Source organism: Larus michahellis, chromosome 2 (assembly GCF_964199755.1).
Source record: "Larus michahellis chromosome 2, bLarMic1.1, whole genome shotgun sequence".
Classification (NCBI taxonomy): Eukaryota; Metazoa; Chordata; class Aves; order Charadriiformes; family Laridae; genus Larus; species Larus michahellis.
Genome location: NC_133897.1, coordinates 106,362,731 through 106,383,606, shown reverse-complemented (window position 1 = coordinate 106,383,606; position 20,876 = coordinate 106,362,731). Strand labels below are relative to the sequence as shown.

At 44.4% G+C, this 20,876-nt stretch overlaps 1 protein-coding gene across 1 annotated transcript; it reads left to right on the top strand.

Annotated features, from left to right (window-relative positions):
• The first annotated feature begins 275 nt into the window (after nucleotides 1-275).
• CNDP2 (carnosine dipeptidase 2) lies at nucleotides 276-16,895 on the top strand. Its single transcript, XM_074576528.1, has 12 exons — nucleotides 276-370; nucleotides 2,578-2,667; nucleotides 3,626-3,769; nucleotides 6,298-6,460; nucleotides 8,060-8,148; nucleotides 9,348-9,548; nucleotides 10,084-10,168; nucleotides 10,742-10,902; nucleotides 12,868-13,032; nucleotides 14,841-14,982; nucleotides 15,626-15,773; nucleotides 16,208-16,895. Exons 2-12 carry the CDS (start codon nucleotides 2,608-2,610, stop codon nucleotides 16,275-16,277), a joined length of 1,428 nt encoding a protein of 475 aa, XP_074432629.1. The 5' UTR covers nucleotides 276-370; nucleotides 2,578-2,607; the 3' UTR covers nucleotides 16,278-16,895.
• Nucleotides 16,896-20,876: the final 3,981 nt, after the last annotated feature.

Here is a 20,876-nt window from a genome sequence, read left to right as displayed (position 1 = left end):
CGTATTCTCCCCTATTACATTCCCCCCCATTATCATTGCTATTTATCATATTTCTCTCGCACCGTTTAACGCCCCTCACTCCCCACGTTTCACTGCAGAGCGGGAAGGCCGTTACCCCCCCGGCCACCCCGCGCTGACGCCCCACGCACGACGGACCCACGCTCACCCCCGCGCCCCGTCCCGGGGCAGGACGGCCCCGCCCCTCCTCGCGGTAAGCCACGCCCCTACGCGCCGGCCCGCCCTCTCCTTGCCCGCTGATTGGCCACCGCGGCGCAGAGGGGGCGGGGCCGGCGCGGTGCTATTTAAGGCGCAGCGGCGGCGGTCTCCACTGCCTGTGCCTGGGAGCCGGGAACGTGTAGGGTGTGTGTGGGTGAGTGGCGGCGCCGGCGCGGAGGGGTTGGGGGGGCGCCGAGCCGGGTCTCCTTCGCGATGTGGCGCCGTGGCCCGTCGCGCAGGGCCGCGCTTGGCCCGCCCTGGCCCCCGCCGGCGGCTGCCTCCGCGGCGCGGCCTTGCGGGAAGGCGTCGGAGGGTGCCGGGCCTTGCCCGGTGTCCCGCCGTAGGAAGCGGCTCGTGTGGCGGCCCGGCCGGCTCTTCCAGCCGTGGCCCCTCCTCAGAGGGAACCTGCCGCTGCTCCCCACCCCCGTCCCCTGACCCACGCCTCTCCCTGTCAGCCTCCTCCCGGCCTGAGGGCCGGGGAGCCGCGGTGAACGTTCCCTTCTGCTGCAAAACCTTCTAAAGTCCCGAATCTGGCCTTTGAGTCCGCCTCAGCCCGAAGGGCAGGGCCTGCGCTGCGGGCAGGGGGCTGGGTGGTGCCGCTTGTAGGGGCTTGCGGGGGGGCGGTGAGCGCTCTGTGGTGGCTGCAGACCTCTCCTGGCCTGCTGAAATGTTGTCCTCGGGGGCGCTTGTCCTCCCTGCCGGTAAGGGGGGCAGAGTGGTCATAGTGCACAAAGTACTTTGCTCCTTGGGTTGTTATTTTATTTCATAGTGCAGCTGCTCTAGGGCTGGGAAAAGCTAGAACCGTGGAGCCTTTTCCACACGGCTAGGAACGATTCAGTTCTCCAGTATGAAGTACCTGCAGGGAGTTCTAGCTCTGGTTTTTAAGGGGGACGGGGAAGTATTATCCAGCCCTATGCAGTAAGCAACACTTGCTTTTCCAAGTTTGATGCTCTCTGGAGCACACTTTTTTTGCAGCTCCATGGTGAGACTTGAGTGATTCAATGCCTCTCTAATTTTTAAGAATATTTAACTATGTTTAAGGCAATACTTAAAGTAGTCCCTGACTTAGCAAGTAGTTCAGATCTTGTTTGTGTTGGACAGAATATTATCCTCCATGTAATATGTTGTATTTTGTGCCTGTGATGTGAAGCTAAAGCCCTGATGTTGCTGTAGGAACTGGTTGAGTGAAGGGAAGGGTCAGATGCCCTGTGTGCTGGCTTCTCTGAGAAGCTCCAGATGAATCATGCCTAAGCTCTAACTGCATGTGAGGATGGTGGCTTCTCTAGGAAAACCAGGCTTCAGTGAGAAGCATTGCTTTAACTTGGTTATGTCTGTATAGTCCTTTTGAGATGTTAACTTTTCACCATTCATGACTATTGGAGAATACTTGAACTGTCTGGTAATTTCCTGTTGTTCTAATCGGTGCTTAAAACTCATTATCCAAATGATGGATGCTGTAAATTAAATACAAGCCATCTCCAGTGAGTGAAAGTCAAACTTCAGTGATCTGTGTAAGTACAACTGTGCTTGAAAGAAAATGCGTTCTGTAAGTCTCTTGTAGATTTAGGGTGGCAGGATGTCCCTATATTGCAGTATGTTGTGTGGGACAACCTGCAGCTTTGAAGTATTAATTTCAGCTCTGTGGAGTAGCTAGCTGTTCAAGAAATCCCAAGACAAATAGTCAAATGTTTTAACAACTATCATACTTGTCTTGTGACTTCTGCATAGAAGGGGAAGAAAGGCTTAAAGGATCTGGCATAACGCTGACTGAACAAAATACTGAATCACAGCAGCTGCTGAACATGCTTGTTCAGTCTATTACACAGACACTGGAGTTTTTCCTCGTGGTCCAGGCAGTTGGATTTCAGAGGTATATTTGTAGAGCTCATTATTTTCGTGGCTTAGAGGAGGTGCTGTTTCTTTAGTTCTAACTTGAGAACTAGGTTTAAACTTGTTGGGATTGTTGATTGAATGGACAGTATGTCTTTTAAATATGGACTTTGGACTGGTAAGGAAGACAGAAAACTGAGGAGAAGAGAGGTCTTAGATTTTCTCATGTGAATTTCAGTTGAAACTAAAAAAAGGAAGTGTTAGCACTGAACTAGTCACTGACCACTTGCTCATGGCCTGCTGGGGCTGGTGTCTGTTCCTGTGGCTTCACTCCAACCTTCTTTGGGAAGGCTGAGTGGCAGGTTAGGACCTTAAAGCTGAAGAAAACACAGGTTTTTAAGCTGCCTGCTTTGTAGAACTCAAAAGTGTGCTGCTTGCTTGGACCTAGCTAATATCATTCAGGCCTATAGCACACTACAACTGACCATTGCTCCTTAAACCTGTGAGGACTAAATTATTTTTCTGTCACAGAATCTTCAGCAACACCATTCTGGTCAGAAAATGTCGGCTCTCGAAACCCTCTTTAAGTACATTGATGAACACCAGGAGCTCTATATTCAGGTAAGTTTTCATTGAGTTTTGTCCTGCAGCACAGACAGCTATGGGATATGAAAAGTTAGGTGGTCACCTTCAAGCTGCCTGTTACACCTATATAACAGGCCCAATAACAGAGTAATGCCAAGTAACTGGGGAGAGAGGGGAGCAAGCATCAGGTATGACTGCTTTGAGTCAAGTCAGAAAACTTTGTTTCTTAAGTTTAGGCAAAGAGGTAAATCTTCATGGTAGATTTATTAGCAAAAGCTCTATTACCATATAGTGCAAGCAGTGCCTTATTTAGAGGCACAAGAAGTTTGACACTGTTTCCTGAATGCCAGACTAGGTTTATACTGTCTTTCCCCTTCTGAGATTGGAAAAGAAAGGTATGAACAATACTGGAATAAAGCTTTCTCATATGAAACTATTCGTGTTGGGATACAGAGGGAGAGTTACCTCTATACTTTGCTGTTTAACCTGCTATTTAATTGCACCTTGTATTCCAGTCCCTTTCACCTGTGAAGGAATCGGTGGTATAGCACCGTAAACTCCTAGGGAAGAACTATGCCAAGTGTTCAGCTTGACTTCTGCCAGTTGCTCTCACTGATCTCTCATGCGGGGGAAAAAGCTAAGGCGGCCTTTCTGAGAAGCCTGAAGGACATTAGCTGGTTCTGGTTACTTAAAGAACAGCAATCAGAAAGGCACAATATGCACAAGCTGTTATACTCTTGAGCTTACCTTATGCATCTCTAGACTTTGTGCTACACTGCAGGGGCACCTGTAGGAAAGTGAGGTTTTAGAGAGCTTTTGAGTGTAACATTAATGGTTAGAGTACACCTTTGAACAGAGGACAGAGCTGATTTGCCTTGAGTTTAAGCTTGACTAAAATGGTATTAGTTGAAATGCAAGGTATTGTATTTGTATAGGGCCTCCCATGCCATAATTAATTTGTAGGAAAACCTCCAACACTTCTGTCTTTCTGTAGCGGCTGGCTGAATGGGTGGCAATCCAGAGTGTGTCAGCGTGGCCAGAGAAGAGGGCTGAAATCAGACGCATGATGGAGGTTGCTGCGAAGGATATTGAGCGACTGGGAGGCACAACCCAACTTATGGATATTGGGAAACAAAAGGTATGTGAGCATCTCTGTGTCAGCTTAGTAGAAAAAGTCTCTTTAGAAGACAAGGTGTTTTGCACTAGGAGGTGTTGGCTTCTTATGATCCTAGTAAGAAAGGCACTTAGATTCCATAAAGTATAATTTTAAAATGCTGCTTATTGGAGCTACCACTATAAAGGAAGAGGATATTATAGATAATCTTATGTCCCTTCAGATGCTGGAACCCCAAGCTATGTGGCATCTAGTGGGCATCCAATCAGCGTGCAGCATGCTGTGTAGATCCTACTCGTGGAAATGTTATTCCATTTCATTTATTCAAGCTGTTCAATTCTGCTGCCAAACAAAAGGAATATTTACATGAGAACTTCTTGCTGCACTTTTTTAGATAAAGACAAGGACGTGCAGGTGGTGTAATCATCAGTACCAAGTGGGAGCTGCCTGCAAACTACAGTCAACTGGCTAAGTTTATGCTGCAGCCCAAGGATTTGTACAGCACAGTACAGGCAGGAAGGCAAAGCTGTGTGCACAGCATAGCACAGCACGGGCTTGGGTGTACTCAGGCTAACTATGTGGACCACTAATTCCTTGATGTCTGATGGTCTTCTGGTCAGGATCACCACACAAGGGTCTTGTGGGTAGTGGTTTAGAAAGGCAGTAGCCGGTTGGGGTGTAGGATAATGTCTTTCCTGTCACACAGTCTGAACTTCCTGTTAAAACTTTTGTTTATAGCAAACCTTGGGGTCCAGATCTTTTAAGCATGTTGCATTACACTTTGGACTGTGTATTACATGTATTTTAAATACTCTTCTAACTGAACATGAGCAGAGCACCTGCAAATAAAAATGTTAGACACTTCCAACAGCAGGTTGGTGTTGGATCTTAGACCCCATGGACTGTTAAGATACTTACTGAAGTTTCAATAAGTGTTCCAAAAGACTGTTAGGCTCTTCCAGAAGTGCTACATCTGTCACAAGATTGCACTGCTCCCTTACCAGATACAGAAGGATCCTTTATAGGATGAGTCCCCTCCTTATTTTCAGCTGTCTGGACTGCTTTTCCTCACCTGAGAAATGAGTGTCCTTATGACAATAACCCTATCCCAGGGAAGCATCCACTTGATATGCTTCTCCTTTGAAGTGCCTAGTCACCACATGTCACAGAATAAGGCCCATACCAAAATTGTTAGACTAGCATTTGGATAGTGGGATTTGAAATTCTGTTGTACTGGACTGTTTGCTGGCTTTAGAAGATTGTCATTGTAATTTGTGCTAATGATTGCAGAGTGAAATCTGTGTGTATTGGGACCCTCTGAGCTGTTCTTGCTTCTGGCAACTGGAATACACTTGTTTGTAGTGCTAGAGGTCCCAGTAGGGAAGCAGCTGACTTCGTGTGCCCTCTTGGGAGGGAACCTGTAGGATAATTCTAGTTGTGCTACTACCTACAGCCTAAAATTCCATCAGAAGTGTTTCAGTTAATTCAGAGACAAAATTTTCCTTTCATCAGTGTAACTTTTGGGGGGCAAGGACGCATTTTACAGAGTTTATTACAAGTAACATTTCTATTTAGGAAACTCTTGCACTGGATTGAAATTAATTTTAGTATTGAGTTTTATATTAAGTGTAGACAAAAGTAGTCTGTATTATGTACATTGCTGCTATATCAGTGAAAGATGATGTAAAGCAACTGGCAAACTTGTCTGATCTTAGTTTACTGCTGCACAGCAGTTTGTACTGTGTACTGATTACTGTAAGTGTAAATTGTTGCAATAATGCTTTAATAGCTTAGAGCTGCAGCTCGCCAAGGACCATGTAACCTGTTGATAAGAAATTGGAGCTTAGAGCCCATATGAGCAAAAATCAAAGCTGATCTTGATCTGCTGATCAGTGTCTAGGAGTATGTATTCACTGGAAGGGAAATACATGCTGACAGAGAATACTGTGTGATAATTGCTTATGGGGTATTGCAAAGGACTAAGAAAAGTCAACTCTTGAACTAGGTTCATCAGCACTACCCTGCCCTTTGCTTTACAGCATAGGCTGGTACAGAGAAATACAGCTGTTATGCTGATCTTATTTGGGTGTAGGCACGTGTTATATTCAGTGATACCACTGTCAGGAAACTCTTGACTAGAGCACTATACTATGGACAGGATGAAAGTGCAGTGACAAGCAATGCAGAGTGCAATATTGAATGGAGTTTATCACTTCTGCTTAGGTCAGCATTGGATATGGCAGTTTGGCATGCAGACAGCTTGCTCTGCTAAAATCTGATGTAGGATTTAGCTTAGTTTAAAGCTAATAGTTCTGAGTGGCTTGGAACATTTTGACTATTACTGGGACTTGTCAGGGAACTTATTGGCATGGTGCTGTCATGCCTTCATTGGCACATTGCTTCTGGTAATCAGTTTAAGTAGCTTAGTTTTGTTAGCTGTCTATGCCCCTAACTGCAGAACCTCTGTAATGTTAAAGTAATTAATTCATCTGATAAGAATGCCCACTCTGACGTTCTACATTTGAATAAAACTTCTTGCCTCCTATTTCTAGCTGTCTGATGGATCAGAGATTCCTCTACCGCCAATTGTGTTGGGAACACTTGGCTCAGATCCACAGAAAAAGACGGTGTGTGTATATGGTCACCTGGATGTTCAGCCAGCAGCACTAGAGGATGGCTGGGATAGCGAGCCCTTCACGCTGGTAGAAAGAGAAGGTAAGAGCTGTGGACTTCGCAAACTGATGAGCACTTCCTTAAGTGTCGTATTTCTCAACTGCTCTGCAGTTGTACCCTTGATTGAACAGGGGAAGGACAGTAAGAATGGACATGGGTGTTTATTTAATACTGTTGACATAAAAGATGCAGGAGGGGAAATGGTAAACAAGTAGAGCTGCAAAATTTCAGCTGCTGTCAGGATTTGTTTCCTTGTCTGATAGTCTAGACTGTACTTGCATGTTATCTTCCGTGTAGCTACAGCAAAGTCTTAACTGCTGCCTTCCATGGTAGCAGTTTGTTGCCAGAAAGCTTTCTAAAACTAGTTTCTTGTGCTGTTCACAACTTGCAGCCTGTAAGGTCATGTCAGACTGCAGGGATTCTGAACCACTGTGAGGGACAAACACAACACAGCCTCTTTATGCCTGGAGACAGGAGTGGTGCAGCAGCCTCCCTGAATTGCTGCTGTGGTTTTGCATACAGTGCTACAATGAGTACTGCAGAAATTGTGTTTTACAGAGCTAGTGCACAGACAAATATCCTTCTCCTATAAATGGGGATGAAGAAATTGTGCAGTAACTCCTGTTGAAACAACATGTTCCCAGTAGCCAAGGGGAGACTAAAACTTTCTTTTCTATTTAAAGCTGGTGCTACCAACAGCCTCTTCCTTGTTTCATTTGCTCAGTGTTTAGTGTCAAAGGTCATACAAATAGAAGGACATTAACCATTCTTGTTGCATAACTGTTAATCATTGCCAAGAAAAGAAGTATCTGTGGTAACTAGTATTTCGACTTGGACATTTGGTCATAGGCATCAGAGTCCATGTTACTAAGTTGGATTATCTCACCTGATAGCAAGAGCTAGACTTGCCTTAGACTCTGTCTTATGTCTTTGCAGCCTGGCAGCATAAAAAGCATATTTATCAATGGCTCCTTACCTTGCAAGCTGTCTGTTTTGTTCTGTCACTGTGGTTACACCTAATGCTATGGGGTGGTAGCCACTGCTCTGAGTTGCAGCAATATCTGCCTCTACTGTGATCCCATGTGCTACCTTTCCTGGGACTTCCTTGTAGCCTATAAAACTTGCCTTTGACTAAAGGCCTTACTGGGGACGTTCACATTTATCTGGAGAATCCAGAGAAGTGATTGCTCATTAGCTACTAAAGTCTTACTCTTCAAACAAAGAATTATTGAATTGAAGCTAATATTGGATAGGTTTCTGTTAAAAGGAAGTAGCTTGTTCCTGTACCTCTTCTGCTGTGTTTGTAGAAAGTGATGTCATTGTGAAAGAATAGGAACAACTTAGCCCAAGGCAGTTACGTCTTTTCCAGGCTTGTGTTCAACTCCTATCCAGGGAGCAGGTGAGGGAAGAGGTGGCTTAGCTCTAAGTGGGAGAACTATTGCAGTCCTGTACCTATCCCACTTGCATGGGTGTATGAAGTGGGATGTAAAACTGCTACTTCAGAAGAATCAGAGATGAAAGTTAATATAAGCAGGGCTAAAAAGCTCATCCAAAAGGATGTTTTCTCCTGAAGGCAAGAGATGACTGAAGCTTCATCCTAATTTTTCTCCACAGTGATTAATTTGTATCTTGTTTCTACAGGAAAGCTGTATGGGCGAGGATCAACAGATGACAAAGGTCCGGTCCTTGCCTGGCTGAATGCCTTGGAAGCTTATCAACAAACTAACCAGGTATGTGCCCAAAATCTATCCTTCTTCTTTACATACAGCTGAGTATAGCAATAAATGTTATCCAAGCCACAAACCTTTGAGGCAAGCCTGCTTATTCAGCTGATTGGAGGAACTATGCAGTAGTCCTGCAAGTTCCCTGTTGTCCCAGTAGGGTTGAGTTGACTTGCTGACAAGTTAGTCTTGTAGATGTTTAGATAGCACCCTAGACATTTTTGCTTTAATGTGATATGTAGGAAGGAAAATGCATATACAGGCATCTCGAGCAGCAGGAATAATCAAGTATGATCACTTTCATGTCAGGATGTCAAATTGGTTTGGCCTTTAACAAAGCTTAGTGTCTCACTGCCACTGAGCTCAAGAAGAGATTACCTTAGTAACACCAAACTTGGAGCTCTGCAGTGTTTCTTCAAGAAGAAGTCCAATCAGAAATAGCTCAGAATGTCTGCTTTAGAATCATAGAATCATGAAATTGCTGAGGTTGGAAGGGACCTTTAAGATCATCAAGTCCAACCTTTAACCTACCCTGACAAAAGCCACTTTTAAACCATGTCCCTAAGTGCCCCATCTACCCTTTTTTTTAAACACCTCCAGGGATGGTGAATCCACCACCTCCCTGGGCAGCCTATTGCAATGTTTAATAACCCTTTCAGTGAAAAAATGTTTCCTAATATCCAATCTAAACCTCCCCTGACATAACTTGAACCTGTTTCCTCTTGTCCTATCGCTAACATTGTCACTTTACATTGCAAGACAAGTTGCTATTACTTGTGAGAAGAATTAATACTTCTCAAGTGCTGTCTAGGCATAGAGTATGGTAGACTGAATAGACAGGGTAGCTCTGACTCTTGTACTGTGGCATGCAATTTCTGTGGTTAATGTTAGTTTTCCTAGCCCTGTGACTTACCATTGGCAACAAATTTCTGCTGCCTTCCCACAGTTAAGAGGATTGGGAACAAGTTGTTCTAGAGCTTAGTTAAAAATTTGAATTCTATCAAATGAAGGGTGGTGTAAGTGCCCTCAATGTAAGTGCAGTCCAAACTTTCGAATACTGTGTGTATAATTAACAAATTCCGCTGCCACGGAACTAGTTTACCCATCTCCATTTTTCTGCTTTGCATATGACAGATGAAAATTACTGATTGCTGAAGGAGTCCAATGTTTTCACATACTTAATTGGTTCTTGTTCTCTGCTTTCGAAGGAGTTTCCAGTAAATGTTAAGTTCTGCCTAGAGGGTATGGAAGAATCAGGATCTGAAGGCCTTGATGAACTGATTTTTGCTCAGCAAAACACCTTCTTCAAAGATGTGGATTATGTTTGCATTTCTGACAACTACTGGCTAGGCAAGAAGAAGCCTTGTATCACCTATGGCTTGAGGGGTATCTGCTACTACTTCATAGAGGTAAGTGCTGAAATACATTGCAAAACCAGTATTAACATGAATTTTCTGCTGGAGAAGAGTGGTAGCTCAAAGTCTTTCATGCCAGTACCTTCTATTCAGAAAAGGTGGAAGTGACTACTTAAGTGGAACAGTCTCTACTAATTGTGTAAATATCTTCCTTTTACTATGCTGTATGGTACTTGGGTGGGAGGGATAGCTTTCAGCTGTATGAAGCAAAAGAAGCCAGCACCTTCAGTGGAGGATTATGTTATGGCACAGATACCTTCATCCAGATATTTCCTTGAGTGCAGGAAGAGATGTCACTACTGAAGTCCCCAAGGCTGGGACAGTCAGTACTGGGGGGGCTTGTATGCCACAGAGCAATAAAAGAGCAATAAAAAGCATATCTGCTTTCATGTGCTACAATTGAGGGGCCTGGTTTCAAAAATGATGCATTCTTAACATACATGCAGCAGAAAGCTAGGGTAAAAGTCTGTGCATTTGACAGTATGGTCATGCTAAAAATTAACCTGAATCTTAATTCACTTCAAACCAGGTGGAATGTAGTGACAAAGACCTTCACTCTGGAGTTTATGGTGGTTCAGTACATGAGGCCATGACAGATCTCATTACTCTAATGGGTAAGAAAAAGCAGGTTTCACTGAATGCATCTAAATGGGAGTAAGAGCCATCAAAGCATGAGTGAGTTTGCTGGGGGGGGTGGGGGGGTGGTGTTCCTAAGGGCTGCTTACACTGAGCAGAGCAATGACCAGTGAAATGGTGCTTGCCAGGTATGCATAAAACAGGCTGATGCACTAGATACAGAAACATGATGAAGGTCTTGCCAAGAAGTTTTCTATCTACTTAAGCTTCCCTTAAAATCCTGCTGCAAACTTGTATGTTAATTAAATCAGCTTTTTTCTGCAATCTCTTCTAGGGATGCCCTATTGAACTCCTTAGGAATCCTGACTTCAAACAGCCAGCTAAACATGTAGCAGTAGAATTAAATACAGTTGCAAAGAAGTGCATTTTAGATTACTGCAAATTCCATAAGTGCCTTCCATGCCTAGTGAAATGGCCTCTGGGAGGTTGGAATTTCATTACCTTTACAGAGTTTTCAGAAGGCAAAGACTTCTCTTTCTGGTGGAAAGTGCTCTCAGCAATGACATCTTGTTTGTTCTGGTTGAATTCTGATATTAGGTGTTTGTTTACAGGTTCTCTTGTAGACAAGAAAGGGAAAATCCTCATACCAGGTGTTAATGAAGCAGTGGCACCTGTTACTGATGAGGAGCTGGCACTGTATGAGAAGATCGATTTTGACCTGCAAGAATATGCAAAAGATGTAGGAGCAACAAAACTATTGCATGATACAAAGGTATGCTATACTCCTCTCTCTACCCTGCTTAGCTGTGTTAAAGCTATCTATATTAGTAGAAGACAGAAAGAAGCTTCTGTGCATACTTGTGTAGTTACCAAGTAATTTAGTAGGCATTCATTTGACATCTTTAAAACGTGGAGAAGGCCTTGAAGCTAATTTCACCTACTGTACCATTGACTTTATACTTAACACTAGCAGTTCCTCTGCAAAGCATTAGATGCTTAATCTAGGTTATCCTATGTTTAAGGCAAGCAGTCTAGGCAACTTCAGATTTGGTCCTAAGTCTATAAGTAGCATTTTAAACTTGTACAGAACTTTCTCTAGTGCTGTTCTCTTAATGCTAGATAAGAACTGCTAGGACTTTTCCAGAGGTCAGATACCACATCTACACAAAGCATCAGATCTCCTATATCTGTGGGAAGTTCAGTGGGTTATCAGAAATAAAGTAGTTACTCAGAGGTCACTTCTCCTAAGGTGTGAAAACAGTTTGAGATCTAGCTGTGATGAACTTAATGTTGGCATACTGAACATCTTCCTAGACCTGACAAGCAAGGACTGTTTTGTAGCCATGCACTAGGCAGCAGTCCAGATCTTTGAACAGGCTCAAGTTGAATAAACTCATGTCTGAACTTCTCAGATCTTAATCCTGGGAGCTCTCCAAATAAATGCTTTTTAACAGCAATGAGTCTTACAAGGTAGAGGTACTACTAATTTTAAAGCATTACACCCTAGATATAAATACATGTATCATAAAAAGCAGAAACAAGTGTTGTAAAAGACAAGTCTACATGTGTAGGTCTGTCTTCTGTCCTAGTACTGTCAGGAGAAGGTGTCAGACTCAACTAAAATAGGCATAAGTAACAATTTTATGTCATCAACCTTGTCTTTACATGCTCAGGTTTATATCAACTGAGGGCACGCAGGCTTCCTTGTTTGGCCTTGTCCTGTAAAGTAATAGATGAAATATACTTTGTTTACAAGAAGGAGCTGGCAGGATGCTCTTAGTATGATACTGAACTAAAGCTGTTCACTCAGCTTCCAGTCTAGAAATAGACTGAAATTCTAGCTTAACTCACCAAGGGAGTTCTAACTAAGCTGCATGTATGCAAGAAGGATCTTAGGACTAAAGAGATATGGGAAAGAAGGCTGTAATCTCCAGGTGAGAAACAATGTGCTTGAAAGCTTTGAACAGGGACAGTTAAACTCTTTGAGAGAAGATTGGTTGTACCTGGAGCAAAACAAACTTAACACTAAAGCCCACAACATTTCTAAGCCTCCTGAACCTGTGTGGTGAAGTTCAGGTTTGAGGTACTGTAGCTGTCTATGCAGGGCACAAATATGTTGAATTCACAGTATCCAGCGTAGCAAACAGCTGCGTCCAAGGCAGCAAGGAGGAAATGTAGAAGTGTATCTGAAATGCCCTAGTAATGGTAAGCAATAGGACTCACTTTAATGAACCCAACGTTCAGCCAGTTTAATGTGACTGATATAAATGGCAGGAGCACACTGTGTGCCTGGGTCTGCACAGCGGTGAGGCTTTTAGAAAACTTGGGAGCTTCATAAGTATGTGACTCAGTGATGGAGGCACCTGCCTGACTTGAGGCAATGGGGACTACAGCTTCCAATACGCTCCCTACAAACTGTGCTTGAGTATCTTACAAGTGGTATTTGTGTCCTTGTCAGAAGCAGACTTGTGTCCTGTAAGTTCCCTAGGACTAGGAGAAACCCAAACTAGAGCTACTGAATCTCTTAAGGTGCTGAAAACCCAGCTTTTCTATCAAAACGTGTGCTTAATGGGAGTAAAGCTTCTGTTTATAACTGAATGGTCTTGAATGAGCTGCGTTTGTCCATGGGAGAAAGCACTGTTTCTTGCAAACTCTTTATTAAATTGAATAAATTATTACTTTGGGGGAACTCTGTCAAACTTTATGTAATCTTGCATCTTTCCCTTTGCTTCTCCAGAGAGATATCCTTATGCATAGGTGGAGATATCCTTCCCTGTCTCTCCATGGAATTGAAGGAGCCTTCTCAGCCTCTGGAGCCAAGACTGTGATTCCTAGGAAAGTGATTGGCAAGTTCTCAATCAGGCTTGTGCCAAACATGATTCCTGAAGAAGTCACAAAGCATGTATGTTGAGATGGATTGGTAGTCTTAAACCAACCAGTGTCTCTAAGCTTCTCCTTTTCTCTGTGCCTGGGGGAAGAGTATATCTGGTTTCTAAAGCAGTTCTGTTTATTTACTTTGCTACCATCTTCCCTGTTCTGCACCTCAACTCAGATAACTTAGGGAATTGCTGTATGGTTCCACACTGGACTGTTGTGTCCTGGTTATTCAATTTCTCTTAATTAACTCTAAATGCTAATTTAGTTGTAGGGCACTTGGATTACTAGAAGTGCATATTCAAAAGCATAAGTGTTTGATATATTGGCTAACAGTTCTACAGTATACTGTTAACTTGCTTAGAGGAGATATTCTGACTTTGGAGCAGAGTTACATAGAAATAATATGAAATAATAGAATCATAGAATCATAGGGTTGGAAGGGACCTCTGGAGATCATCTAGTCCAACCCCCCTGCCAGAGCAGGGTCACCTAGAGCAGGTTACACAGGAACATGTCCAGGCGGGTTTTGAATGTCTCCAGAGTTGGAGACTCCACCACCTCTCTGGGCAGCCTGTTCCAGTGCTCTGTCACCCTCAGGGTAAAGAAGTTCCTCCTCATGTTTAGGTGGAACTTCCTATGTTCAAGTTTGTGCCCATTGCCTCTTGTCCTGTCCCCGGGCACCACTGAAAAGAGCCTGGCCCCATCCTCCTGACACCCACCCTTTAAGTATTTATAAGCGTTGATAAGGTCACCCCTCAGCCGTCTTTTTTCCAGACTGAAGAGACCCAAATCCCTCAGCCTTTCTTCGTGAGAGAGGTGTTCCAGTCCCCCAGTCATCTTTGTAGCCCTCTGCTGCACCCTTTCCAGCAGTTCCCTGTCCTTCTCAAAACTGGGAGCCCAGAACTGGACACAGTACTCCAGGTGCGGCCTCACCAAGGCAGAGTAGAGGGGGAGGATGACCTCCCTCGACCTGCTGGCCACACTCTTCTTGATGCATCCCAGGATGCCATTGGCCTTCTTGGCCACAAGGGCACATTGCTGACTCATGGTCATCCTGTTGTCCACCAGGACTCCCAGGTCTCTTTCCACAGAGCTGCTCTCCAGCAGGTCAGCACCCAACCTGTACTGGTGCATGGGGTTGTTCCTTCCCAGGTGCAGCACCCTACACTTGCCCTTGTTGAACTTCATAAGGTTTCTCTCTGCCCAGATCTCCAACCTGTCCAGGTCTCTCTGTATGGCGGCACAGCCTTCCGGTGTGTCAGCCACCCCCCCCAGCTTGGTGTCATCAGCAAACTTGCTGAGGGCGCACTCTATCCCCTCATCCAGGTCATTGATGAATATGTTGAAGAGGACTGGACCCAGTACTGACCCCTGGGGAACACCACTCGTCACTGGTCTCCAACTAGACTCTGTGCCCCTAATCACAACCCTCTGAGCTCTATCTTTCAACCAGTTTTCTATCCACCCCACTGTCCATTCATCTAACCCACACTTCCTAAGCTTCCCTATGAGGATGCTGTGGGAGACCGTGTCAAACGCCTTGCTTAAGTCAAGGTAGACCACATCTACCGCCCTCCCCTCATCTATCCATCTAGTCATGCCATCGTAGAAGGCTATCAGATTAGTCAGACATGATTTCCCCTTGGTGAATCCATGCTGAGTACTTCTGATAGCTTTCCTTTCCTCCACGTGCCTTGAGATGACATAGTAATAGGAAAAGTTGCTGCACAGTAGTAGTGACCTGCAAATCCTTAAGATGCTTTTAGTACACTGTCTTTATCAGTGTTCATACAATTGCTAACAGTAGATAAGACTGTTTAATCTTTCTTATAGGTTGAAGACTATGTGAGCAAAAAGTTTGCAGAGCTGCAGAGCCCCAACAAATTCAGAGTATACTTAGGCCATGGTGGAAAACCCTGGGTGTCAGACTTCAACCATCCCCACTACCTGGCTGGTAGGAGGGCTATGAAGACAGGTCAGTGAGTTTTCCACTTGGCTTTGGGAGGACTAAAGAGCTCTTGTTCCAGCACCTCAAGAAATAATGAGGAGGTCAAGTGTGCAGAGTATTTAATGTTCTGCACTGATGTAATAAATTTGCCTAAGTAATGAAGCGTGTCAAGTGCAGTCCTTAAACTTGAGTCTGAGGTACAGGAGGGAAAATGTTGATGTCAAGCTCAATTCCTGTTATATTGGAACAAGTTCATTGGTATGGTGTTGCTTTTGCACAAGGATGAGACTGTCGGTTCAAATAACTTGCTTAGCCAAAGCCCTCAAGGCTTAGTCATCCTAGCATACTTAATCAGTTATGCTAGGGCAACTAGATTGCACAGGGCAACTATGGCAAATTGAACTTCTGTGTTGGAGTACAAACAGGCTTTCAGAAGAAGTGTTATTTGTGTAACTGAACTCTGAAAGTGATGGTACTCCGGTACTCTGTCTGGGGGGCAAATGCCACAATTCTACAACCTCTGCAGTCAGCCTGATTAAAACAGAGCAAGGCTTGGTCAGCACAGGGTACGGAAGTGGTTGGTACTTGATTGCTTGAGCAGCAGTAGGGATCTGTGTTGGAAAGAAAACAAATGCAGTCCCAAACTGACCAGAGTATCACTTTGTTCTAGTTTTTGGAGTTGAACCAGACCTGACGAGGGAGGGAGGAAGCATTCCTGTTACCCTTACTTTTCAAGAAGCAACAGGCAAGAATGTCATGCTGCTTCCTGTTGGAGCTGCAGATGATGGCGCCCACTCTCAAAATGAGAAGCTAAATAGGTAAGAATATTTATCCCTGTGCCAGGCTGAGCTATACTGTGGGTCTTGGCATGTATTATGAAAAGAACCAAGAAGAATTCAGGTCTCTTTTCTCTAGAAGGCAAAGTGCCACTTCTCCCTAGCAGAGAATTGACTGGTTGGGTAACTAGTCTGTAGCTGGATCTTGATCTCATTACTGCTGCTGGTTTTGTACACTTGAAACCAGAAGCAGTTTTTATACTTCTTATAGCCAAGCTTGGCTACCCCCTACCCTAAGGGCAGCATTTCTCTCTTGCTCAGGGGGACGCAGGGAGCTTCGGAGTGGTGGCTGTTGCCTGCAGCAGTAATGCCTGTAGTGTCTGTTCTGTGCATAGGAGTGATACTGCAGAAAGCCCGGCTGCTAGGAATAACAGCTCAAACTAAGACCATGCTAACGGAAGCTATCTTCTTTCCAGGTACAACTACATCCAGGGAGTGAAGATGCTTGGTGCATACCTCTATGAAGTCTCCCAGCTGAAGGACTAATTTAGACACCTTACCTTCTGGCTTACATATCAGAAGTCTAATTTTCTTATAAAATGTCACCAATTACCAAGTCTTACGTGGCTCCCCTTTTCCACCAACACTCCACCCCTTTGGTGGGGAAGAGGGAAGCATGCGGTTCCACTTGACAAAGAACACTGTATACCAAAAATACTTTAAATGCTTACTTCAAATGACACAGACTATTCTTTATCTGGCCAGCAGTCCTCAACTGCATCTTTGTCCCTTCTGTATCACTTCAGAGTTGTGGTTTGCTGTATTCATCCACTTTTCCTGTAAAGCAGGAAGAACAGGTTTGTTCTCAACTGTTTAAGCAGCCACATCAGTTGCAGAACTGCTGAACGAGGTTTAAGGTTCTTATTCCTGGATATGTCCTGGAAGTAGTCAAAGTGACAGATTATGGGGCTATACTGGAATGTGTTCAAGCTGTAGCGAGGCATCTCTTGCTGAGTGATTTGGAAGAGCATTTTGTCTCTTACAGTTTATACCTGCCTGCATTTAAGTTATAACAAAATTCACCGTGATAATGACTACTGGCCATCTTTTTGTAAAGCTGCCTTCGTACTCCCTAAAAAGAACAATAAATAATGATGCTCTAGAGTTTGGCTCTTGGTTTCTAAGGATTAAATAATAATGTGGGAGGGAAAGTAACTTCAGGGGACTTGGAAGGAACACCTCTATGGCTATAGAGGCAGGTGAGCAACATGGCTACGCAGGCTGTACTTCCTGGGCATTCAAATTTTTATTCCTTAGGCTCTGGCTCCATGTTGGCATGTTGACTTGAAAGCAGATATTGCTAAATCCTGCTCTCCTGAGAGAGAACAAGCTCAGAAAATGTTCCATTTTGGTTCTGTAAGCCAGGTCATCACAACAGTAGCACAACTGATGGTACTGCAAGGGAGCAGGTGGAATTTGTAGGCATAAGTGAGAAGAGCATCACTCATTGCAATTAGTGACTGACATCCGACTTCCAGCTGTCTTTTGGAAATTCAACACTTCTGGTATTATGTCAAAAAAACCAAACCCTCTTAAATGTGTGCTGATCTGAACTGGGTTTGGCTCACTGTTTCTGAATTGCCTGACCAGTGCTAGCAGGCTAAGCTGGGTAAGTATTTCAGGTGATGGTGCTTTGCTCTGAGCACTGCCTGAGAGCATGGTGAGGTACTGTGGTCCTGTATCCTGACAAGCAGTTGAACAGCATGTGAGGTTTCCTCTGTTGGGTGACAGAAGGCAGGAACATCTTGTCTCTCTGCCTTTCACTGTGCTTGATCTGGAGTCTTAATAGCAGATGGCTCTTGGGGCAGGGAGGAACCTTCTGTTCTTGCTGTGAAGCTTCTAAAGCTTCTGTGCCTTGTTTGGTTGGCTCTGTTTGGTTTGTTGTGGGAGTTGATGGCTGGAGATAATCTGGTACCATTAAACTTTACACTTGCAGCTGAGACCCATGTCATGTTCCTCTGTCAGTACTTGCTGCCCCAAGCATCTCTACAAACAGTGGGTAGCAGGCTGCTAGGCTGTCACCTCTTGGTCACAGTGGAACTACTCTGACACAACATGCAGTCTGTACTGTTGGGAGATACTAGTTGTTTAGCTTAAGTTTTAATTAGAATAAATTACTTAGGGTTATAATATGGTGTGATTTATGCTGTTTGCTTAGCTTTACTTAGCATGAGTAGCTAGATTTTTGCTGAAGCCTTTAGGCTGCAATAGAGTTAATCTTTGTAGTAATTTTCCTGGCAGCTGGTACAGTTCTCTGTTTAATCTTTTAGTATGAGGAAAATGTCAGTAATGCTGATGTTTTGGTCATGTTTTCCGTAAGTCTGGGACTTTTCAGTTCCCCATGTTCTGCCAGTGAATGCAGGTGCACAAGAATTGTAAACCAGAAGATAAGGAGGCTACAACTGTCATCAGAGACTGCGAACCAGCAAGATAAGAGCAGTCAACGGTCTGCATGGACACAGAAGAGGAATTCAATAAGGTGTTAGAAGACCCCAGACCAAAAATCACTGCTGGAGTAAAAGACACATGAGCAGTGTGTGAGGGGTGGGTGTATAGATTGCAAGAGTATAGTTGCCCAGGGATTTCTTTGTTCGAGGTCTCTCCCTTTCGGAGGCACTCAGCCTGGGCTGACCTTGTTGCTGTACCTTTCTTTCAGTTAAATTACTTATTTTTATAAAATCTGATGCCTGAGACTCTACTGTGGGAAACCTTGAGCCTCCTTGAAGGAGGAGGGAGTGCACCTGAGAGTAAATGTGTGTGAGGAGTGGGAAGGGGCACTTACGGGCTCCCTGGGGTCACCTGCTGTGGAGGGATGCTGGTCTGGGATGGTGTGTGTGCAACTCCTTGAATGGTGTGTAAACACTCGGGTAGCAGCTTCTCCTTTAACAGTACAAAGGGCAAGACTGGCATGCCTGAATACTTGAGGGTAATCTGTATGCTGAGATCAACTAGTTATTCAGGATAACTAGTCCTAGCAGTTGACATGTTTAAAGCAGCTTCCTCAGTTACTGAATTGACGCCTCAGGCTTCTCTAAATGGGGTAACTTACACAAAAAGACAATTCCCTGGCTGTTGGTGAATTCATATTGGTTATTTTCTACTTACCAATTTGAAAAGCATCAAAACTTAAAAAAAACCCTGGTTCCTGGACTCAGGTAATAGTAGTTTCTAACAATGTAAAGAAAGCTTATTTGGGCAGTGGGGAAAGTGATGTCATGAACTATGTTCAGAAAGTGAGCATGTTTGTAGTTGTCCTATTTAATTTGTAACTAATTTCTTGGGAAACACTTAATTGTCCAAGTTCTGCACTGAGAGACTGCGTCAGATCCTTCACTTCTTTAGTAGGCAGAGTTGTGAAGGATGCCCAAAACAGAAGCAAGTGTGTCAAGGGGTTTGTAGAAGAGGCTGGGAAGCAGGTCCTATTGGACAGACAGCAGAAATATTTCGGCAGGGGGTGCGTGCCAGAACCCTGTGAAAAGGAGACTAAAATGAAACTTTGGCCTAAGCAAAATGCTGGGGCCTGTTTAAGCACACAGGAGTAAGTTGCTAAAGTAATGGGTCCTTTATGAGACTTAATGGGATGTCAGATTTGTTTAGATGTATAATTTTAAAGTTGGAAATCATCAGTATGTTACCTTGCTACAGTAGAGCTTGCTCTAGCTGTAACCTTTCTTTGTCCCTGCCTAAGGTGACCACAAAAGCAATAGTACTTAGCCTGGATGAACAGTGCAAAAGGACCGGTGGTGACAGCTTATTTCTGTAGCCTGCCTGCTTCAGACCTAACTCCATGAAGACTTCTAGAAAACTACTGTCTGGTGCAGGGATCTGGCTTTGCTGCATCTTTGAATGCTTGTGCATTGTACCAACAGTTTGGTCAGCCCTATTTGTTTGAGTAACAGCGCTATCACACAATACAGACGTGTCTCACAGATGTAAAGTGCGAGCTAAACATGAAAACCAAAATGCAATGAGTGAAGCGGAGAACCTCACAGCACCATCTGCTGGGTGTTCAAAGCTGCTTGGCATTTTCCACACAGAACTTCTTACCTGTTACAGTTTGCTGAAAGGCTTGGCTGGCTCCAGTTAACATGGAACCTGGAAGCTTGTATAATTAATATCCCTCAATTGATGCTCATTAAAAGACTCCTAAGTGAACTGACTTAGCTGCCAGACCAACCTCTGGTTAGGCCAGGAGGAGGGCAAGACTGCAGATGTTTCAGAGGGCTTTGCTTAGCCTGGGTAGCTGCTGTGTATTTTTATGGTGCTAAGTAGCTCCTATGCAATGGTAAGCACCGGAAAAACATTCCGGCTGGTTTTGCAGTTTCTTCCTCATGGTCTTTGCCTACAGTCACCTTAGTTTCTCTGGGGTGAAGTTGTGCATGGAACAGCTTTACAAATGTGAACAGCTACAGTCTCCCCATCTTCCTGAGTAGAGGTGTGCCAGCTCTATTTACAAGCAGCCATAAGGAAGGCTATCCAAAGGAATGCGGTTCCGAACCTCTCTAATCTGAGAAGTGTCTGAATCTTGGCTGGGCCTATCAGAGGTACCAACACATGCCTGCTTGCCTTAAACTTACTTAGTGATGAGGACAAGCTGAGAGAGTTGGGGTTGTTCAGCCTGGGGAAGAGAAGGCTCCAGGGAGACCTTATAGCAGCCTTCCAGTACTTCAAGGGGGCCTACAGGAAAGATGAGGAGGGAGTCTTTATCAGGGAGTGTAATGATAGGACGAGGGGTAACAGTTTTAAACTGAAAGAGGGTAGATTTAGATTAGATATTAGGAAGAAACTCCTTGCTGTGAGGGTGGTGAGGCACTGGAACAGGTTGCCCAGGAAAGCTGTGGATGCCCCACCCCTGGAAGTGTTCAAGGCCAGGCTGGATGGGGCTTTGAGCAGCCTGGTCTAGTGGGAGGTGTCCCTGCCCAGGGCAGGGGGGTTGGGACTGGGTGATCTTTAAGGTCCCTTCCAACCCAAGCCATTCTATGATTCTGTTGCTTCAAGGTGCTCTTTTCTGTCACTTGTCCACCACTTGCCTCTTAGGAGTAAACCAGGTAGGAGCCCAGCTTACTGCCAGGTGAACCAAATGGC

Bases quoted from the DNA above. Each gene is read 5' to 3' on its own strand.
- CNDP2 (XM_074576528.1), top strand. From the start codon at position 2,608: ATGTCGGCTCTCGAAACCCTCTTTAAGTACATTGATGAACACCAGGAG. The intron at 2,668-3,625 runs GTAAGTTTTCAT...GTCTTTCTGTAG, and splicing joins ACCAGGAGCTCTATATTCAG to CGGCTGGCTGAATGGGTGGC. The intron at 9,549-10,083 runs GTAAGTGCTGAA...ACTTCAAACCAG, and splicing joins TCTGCTACTACTTCATAGAG to GTGGAATGTAGTGACAAAGA.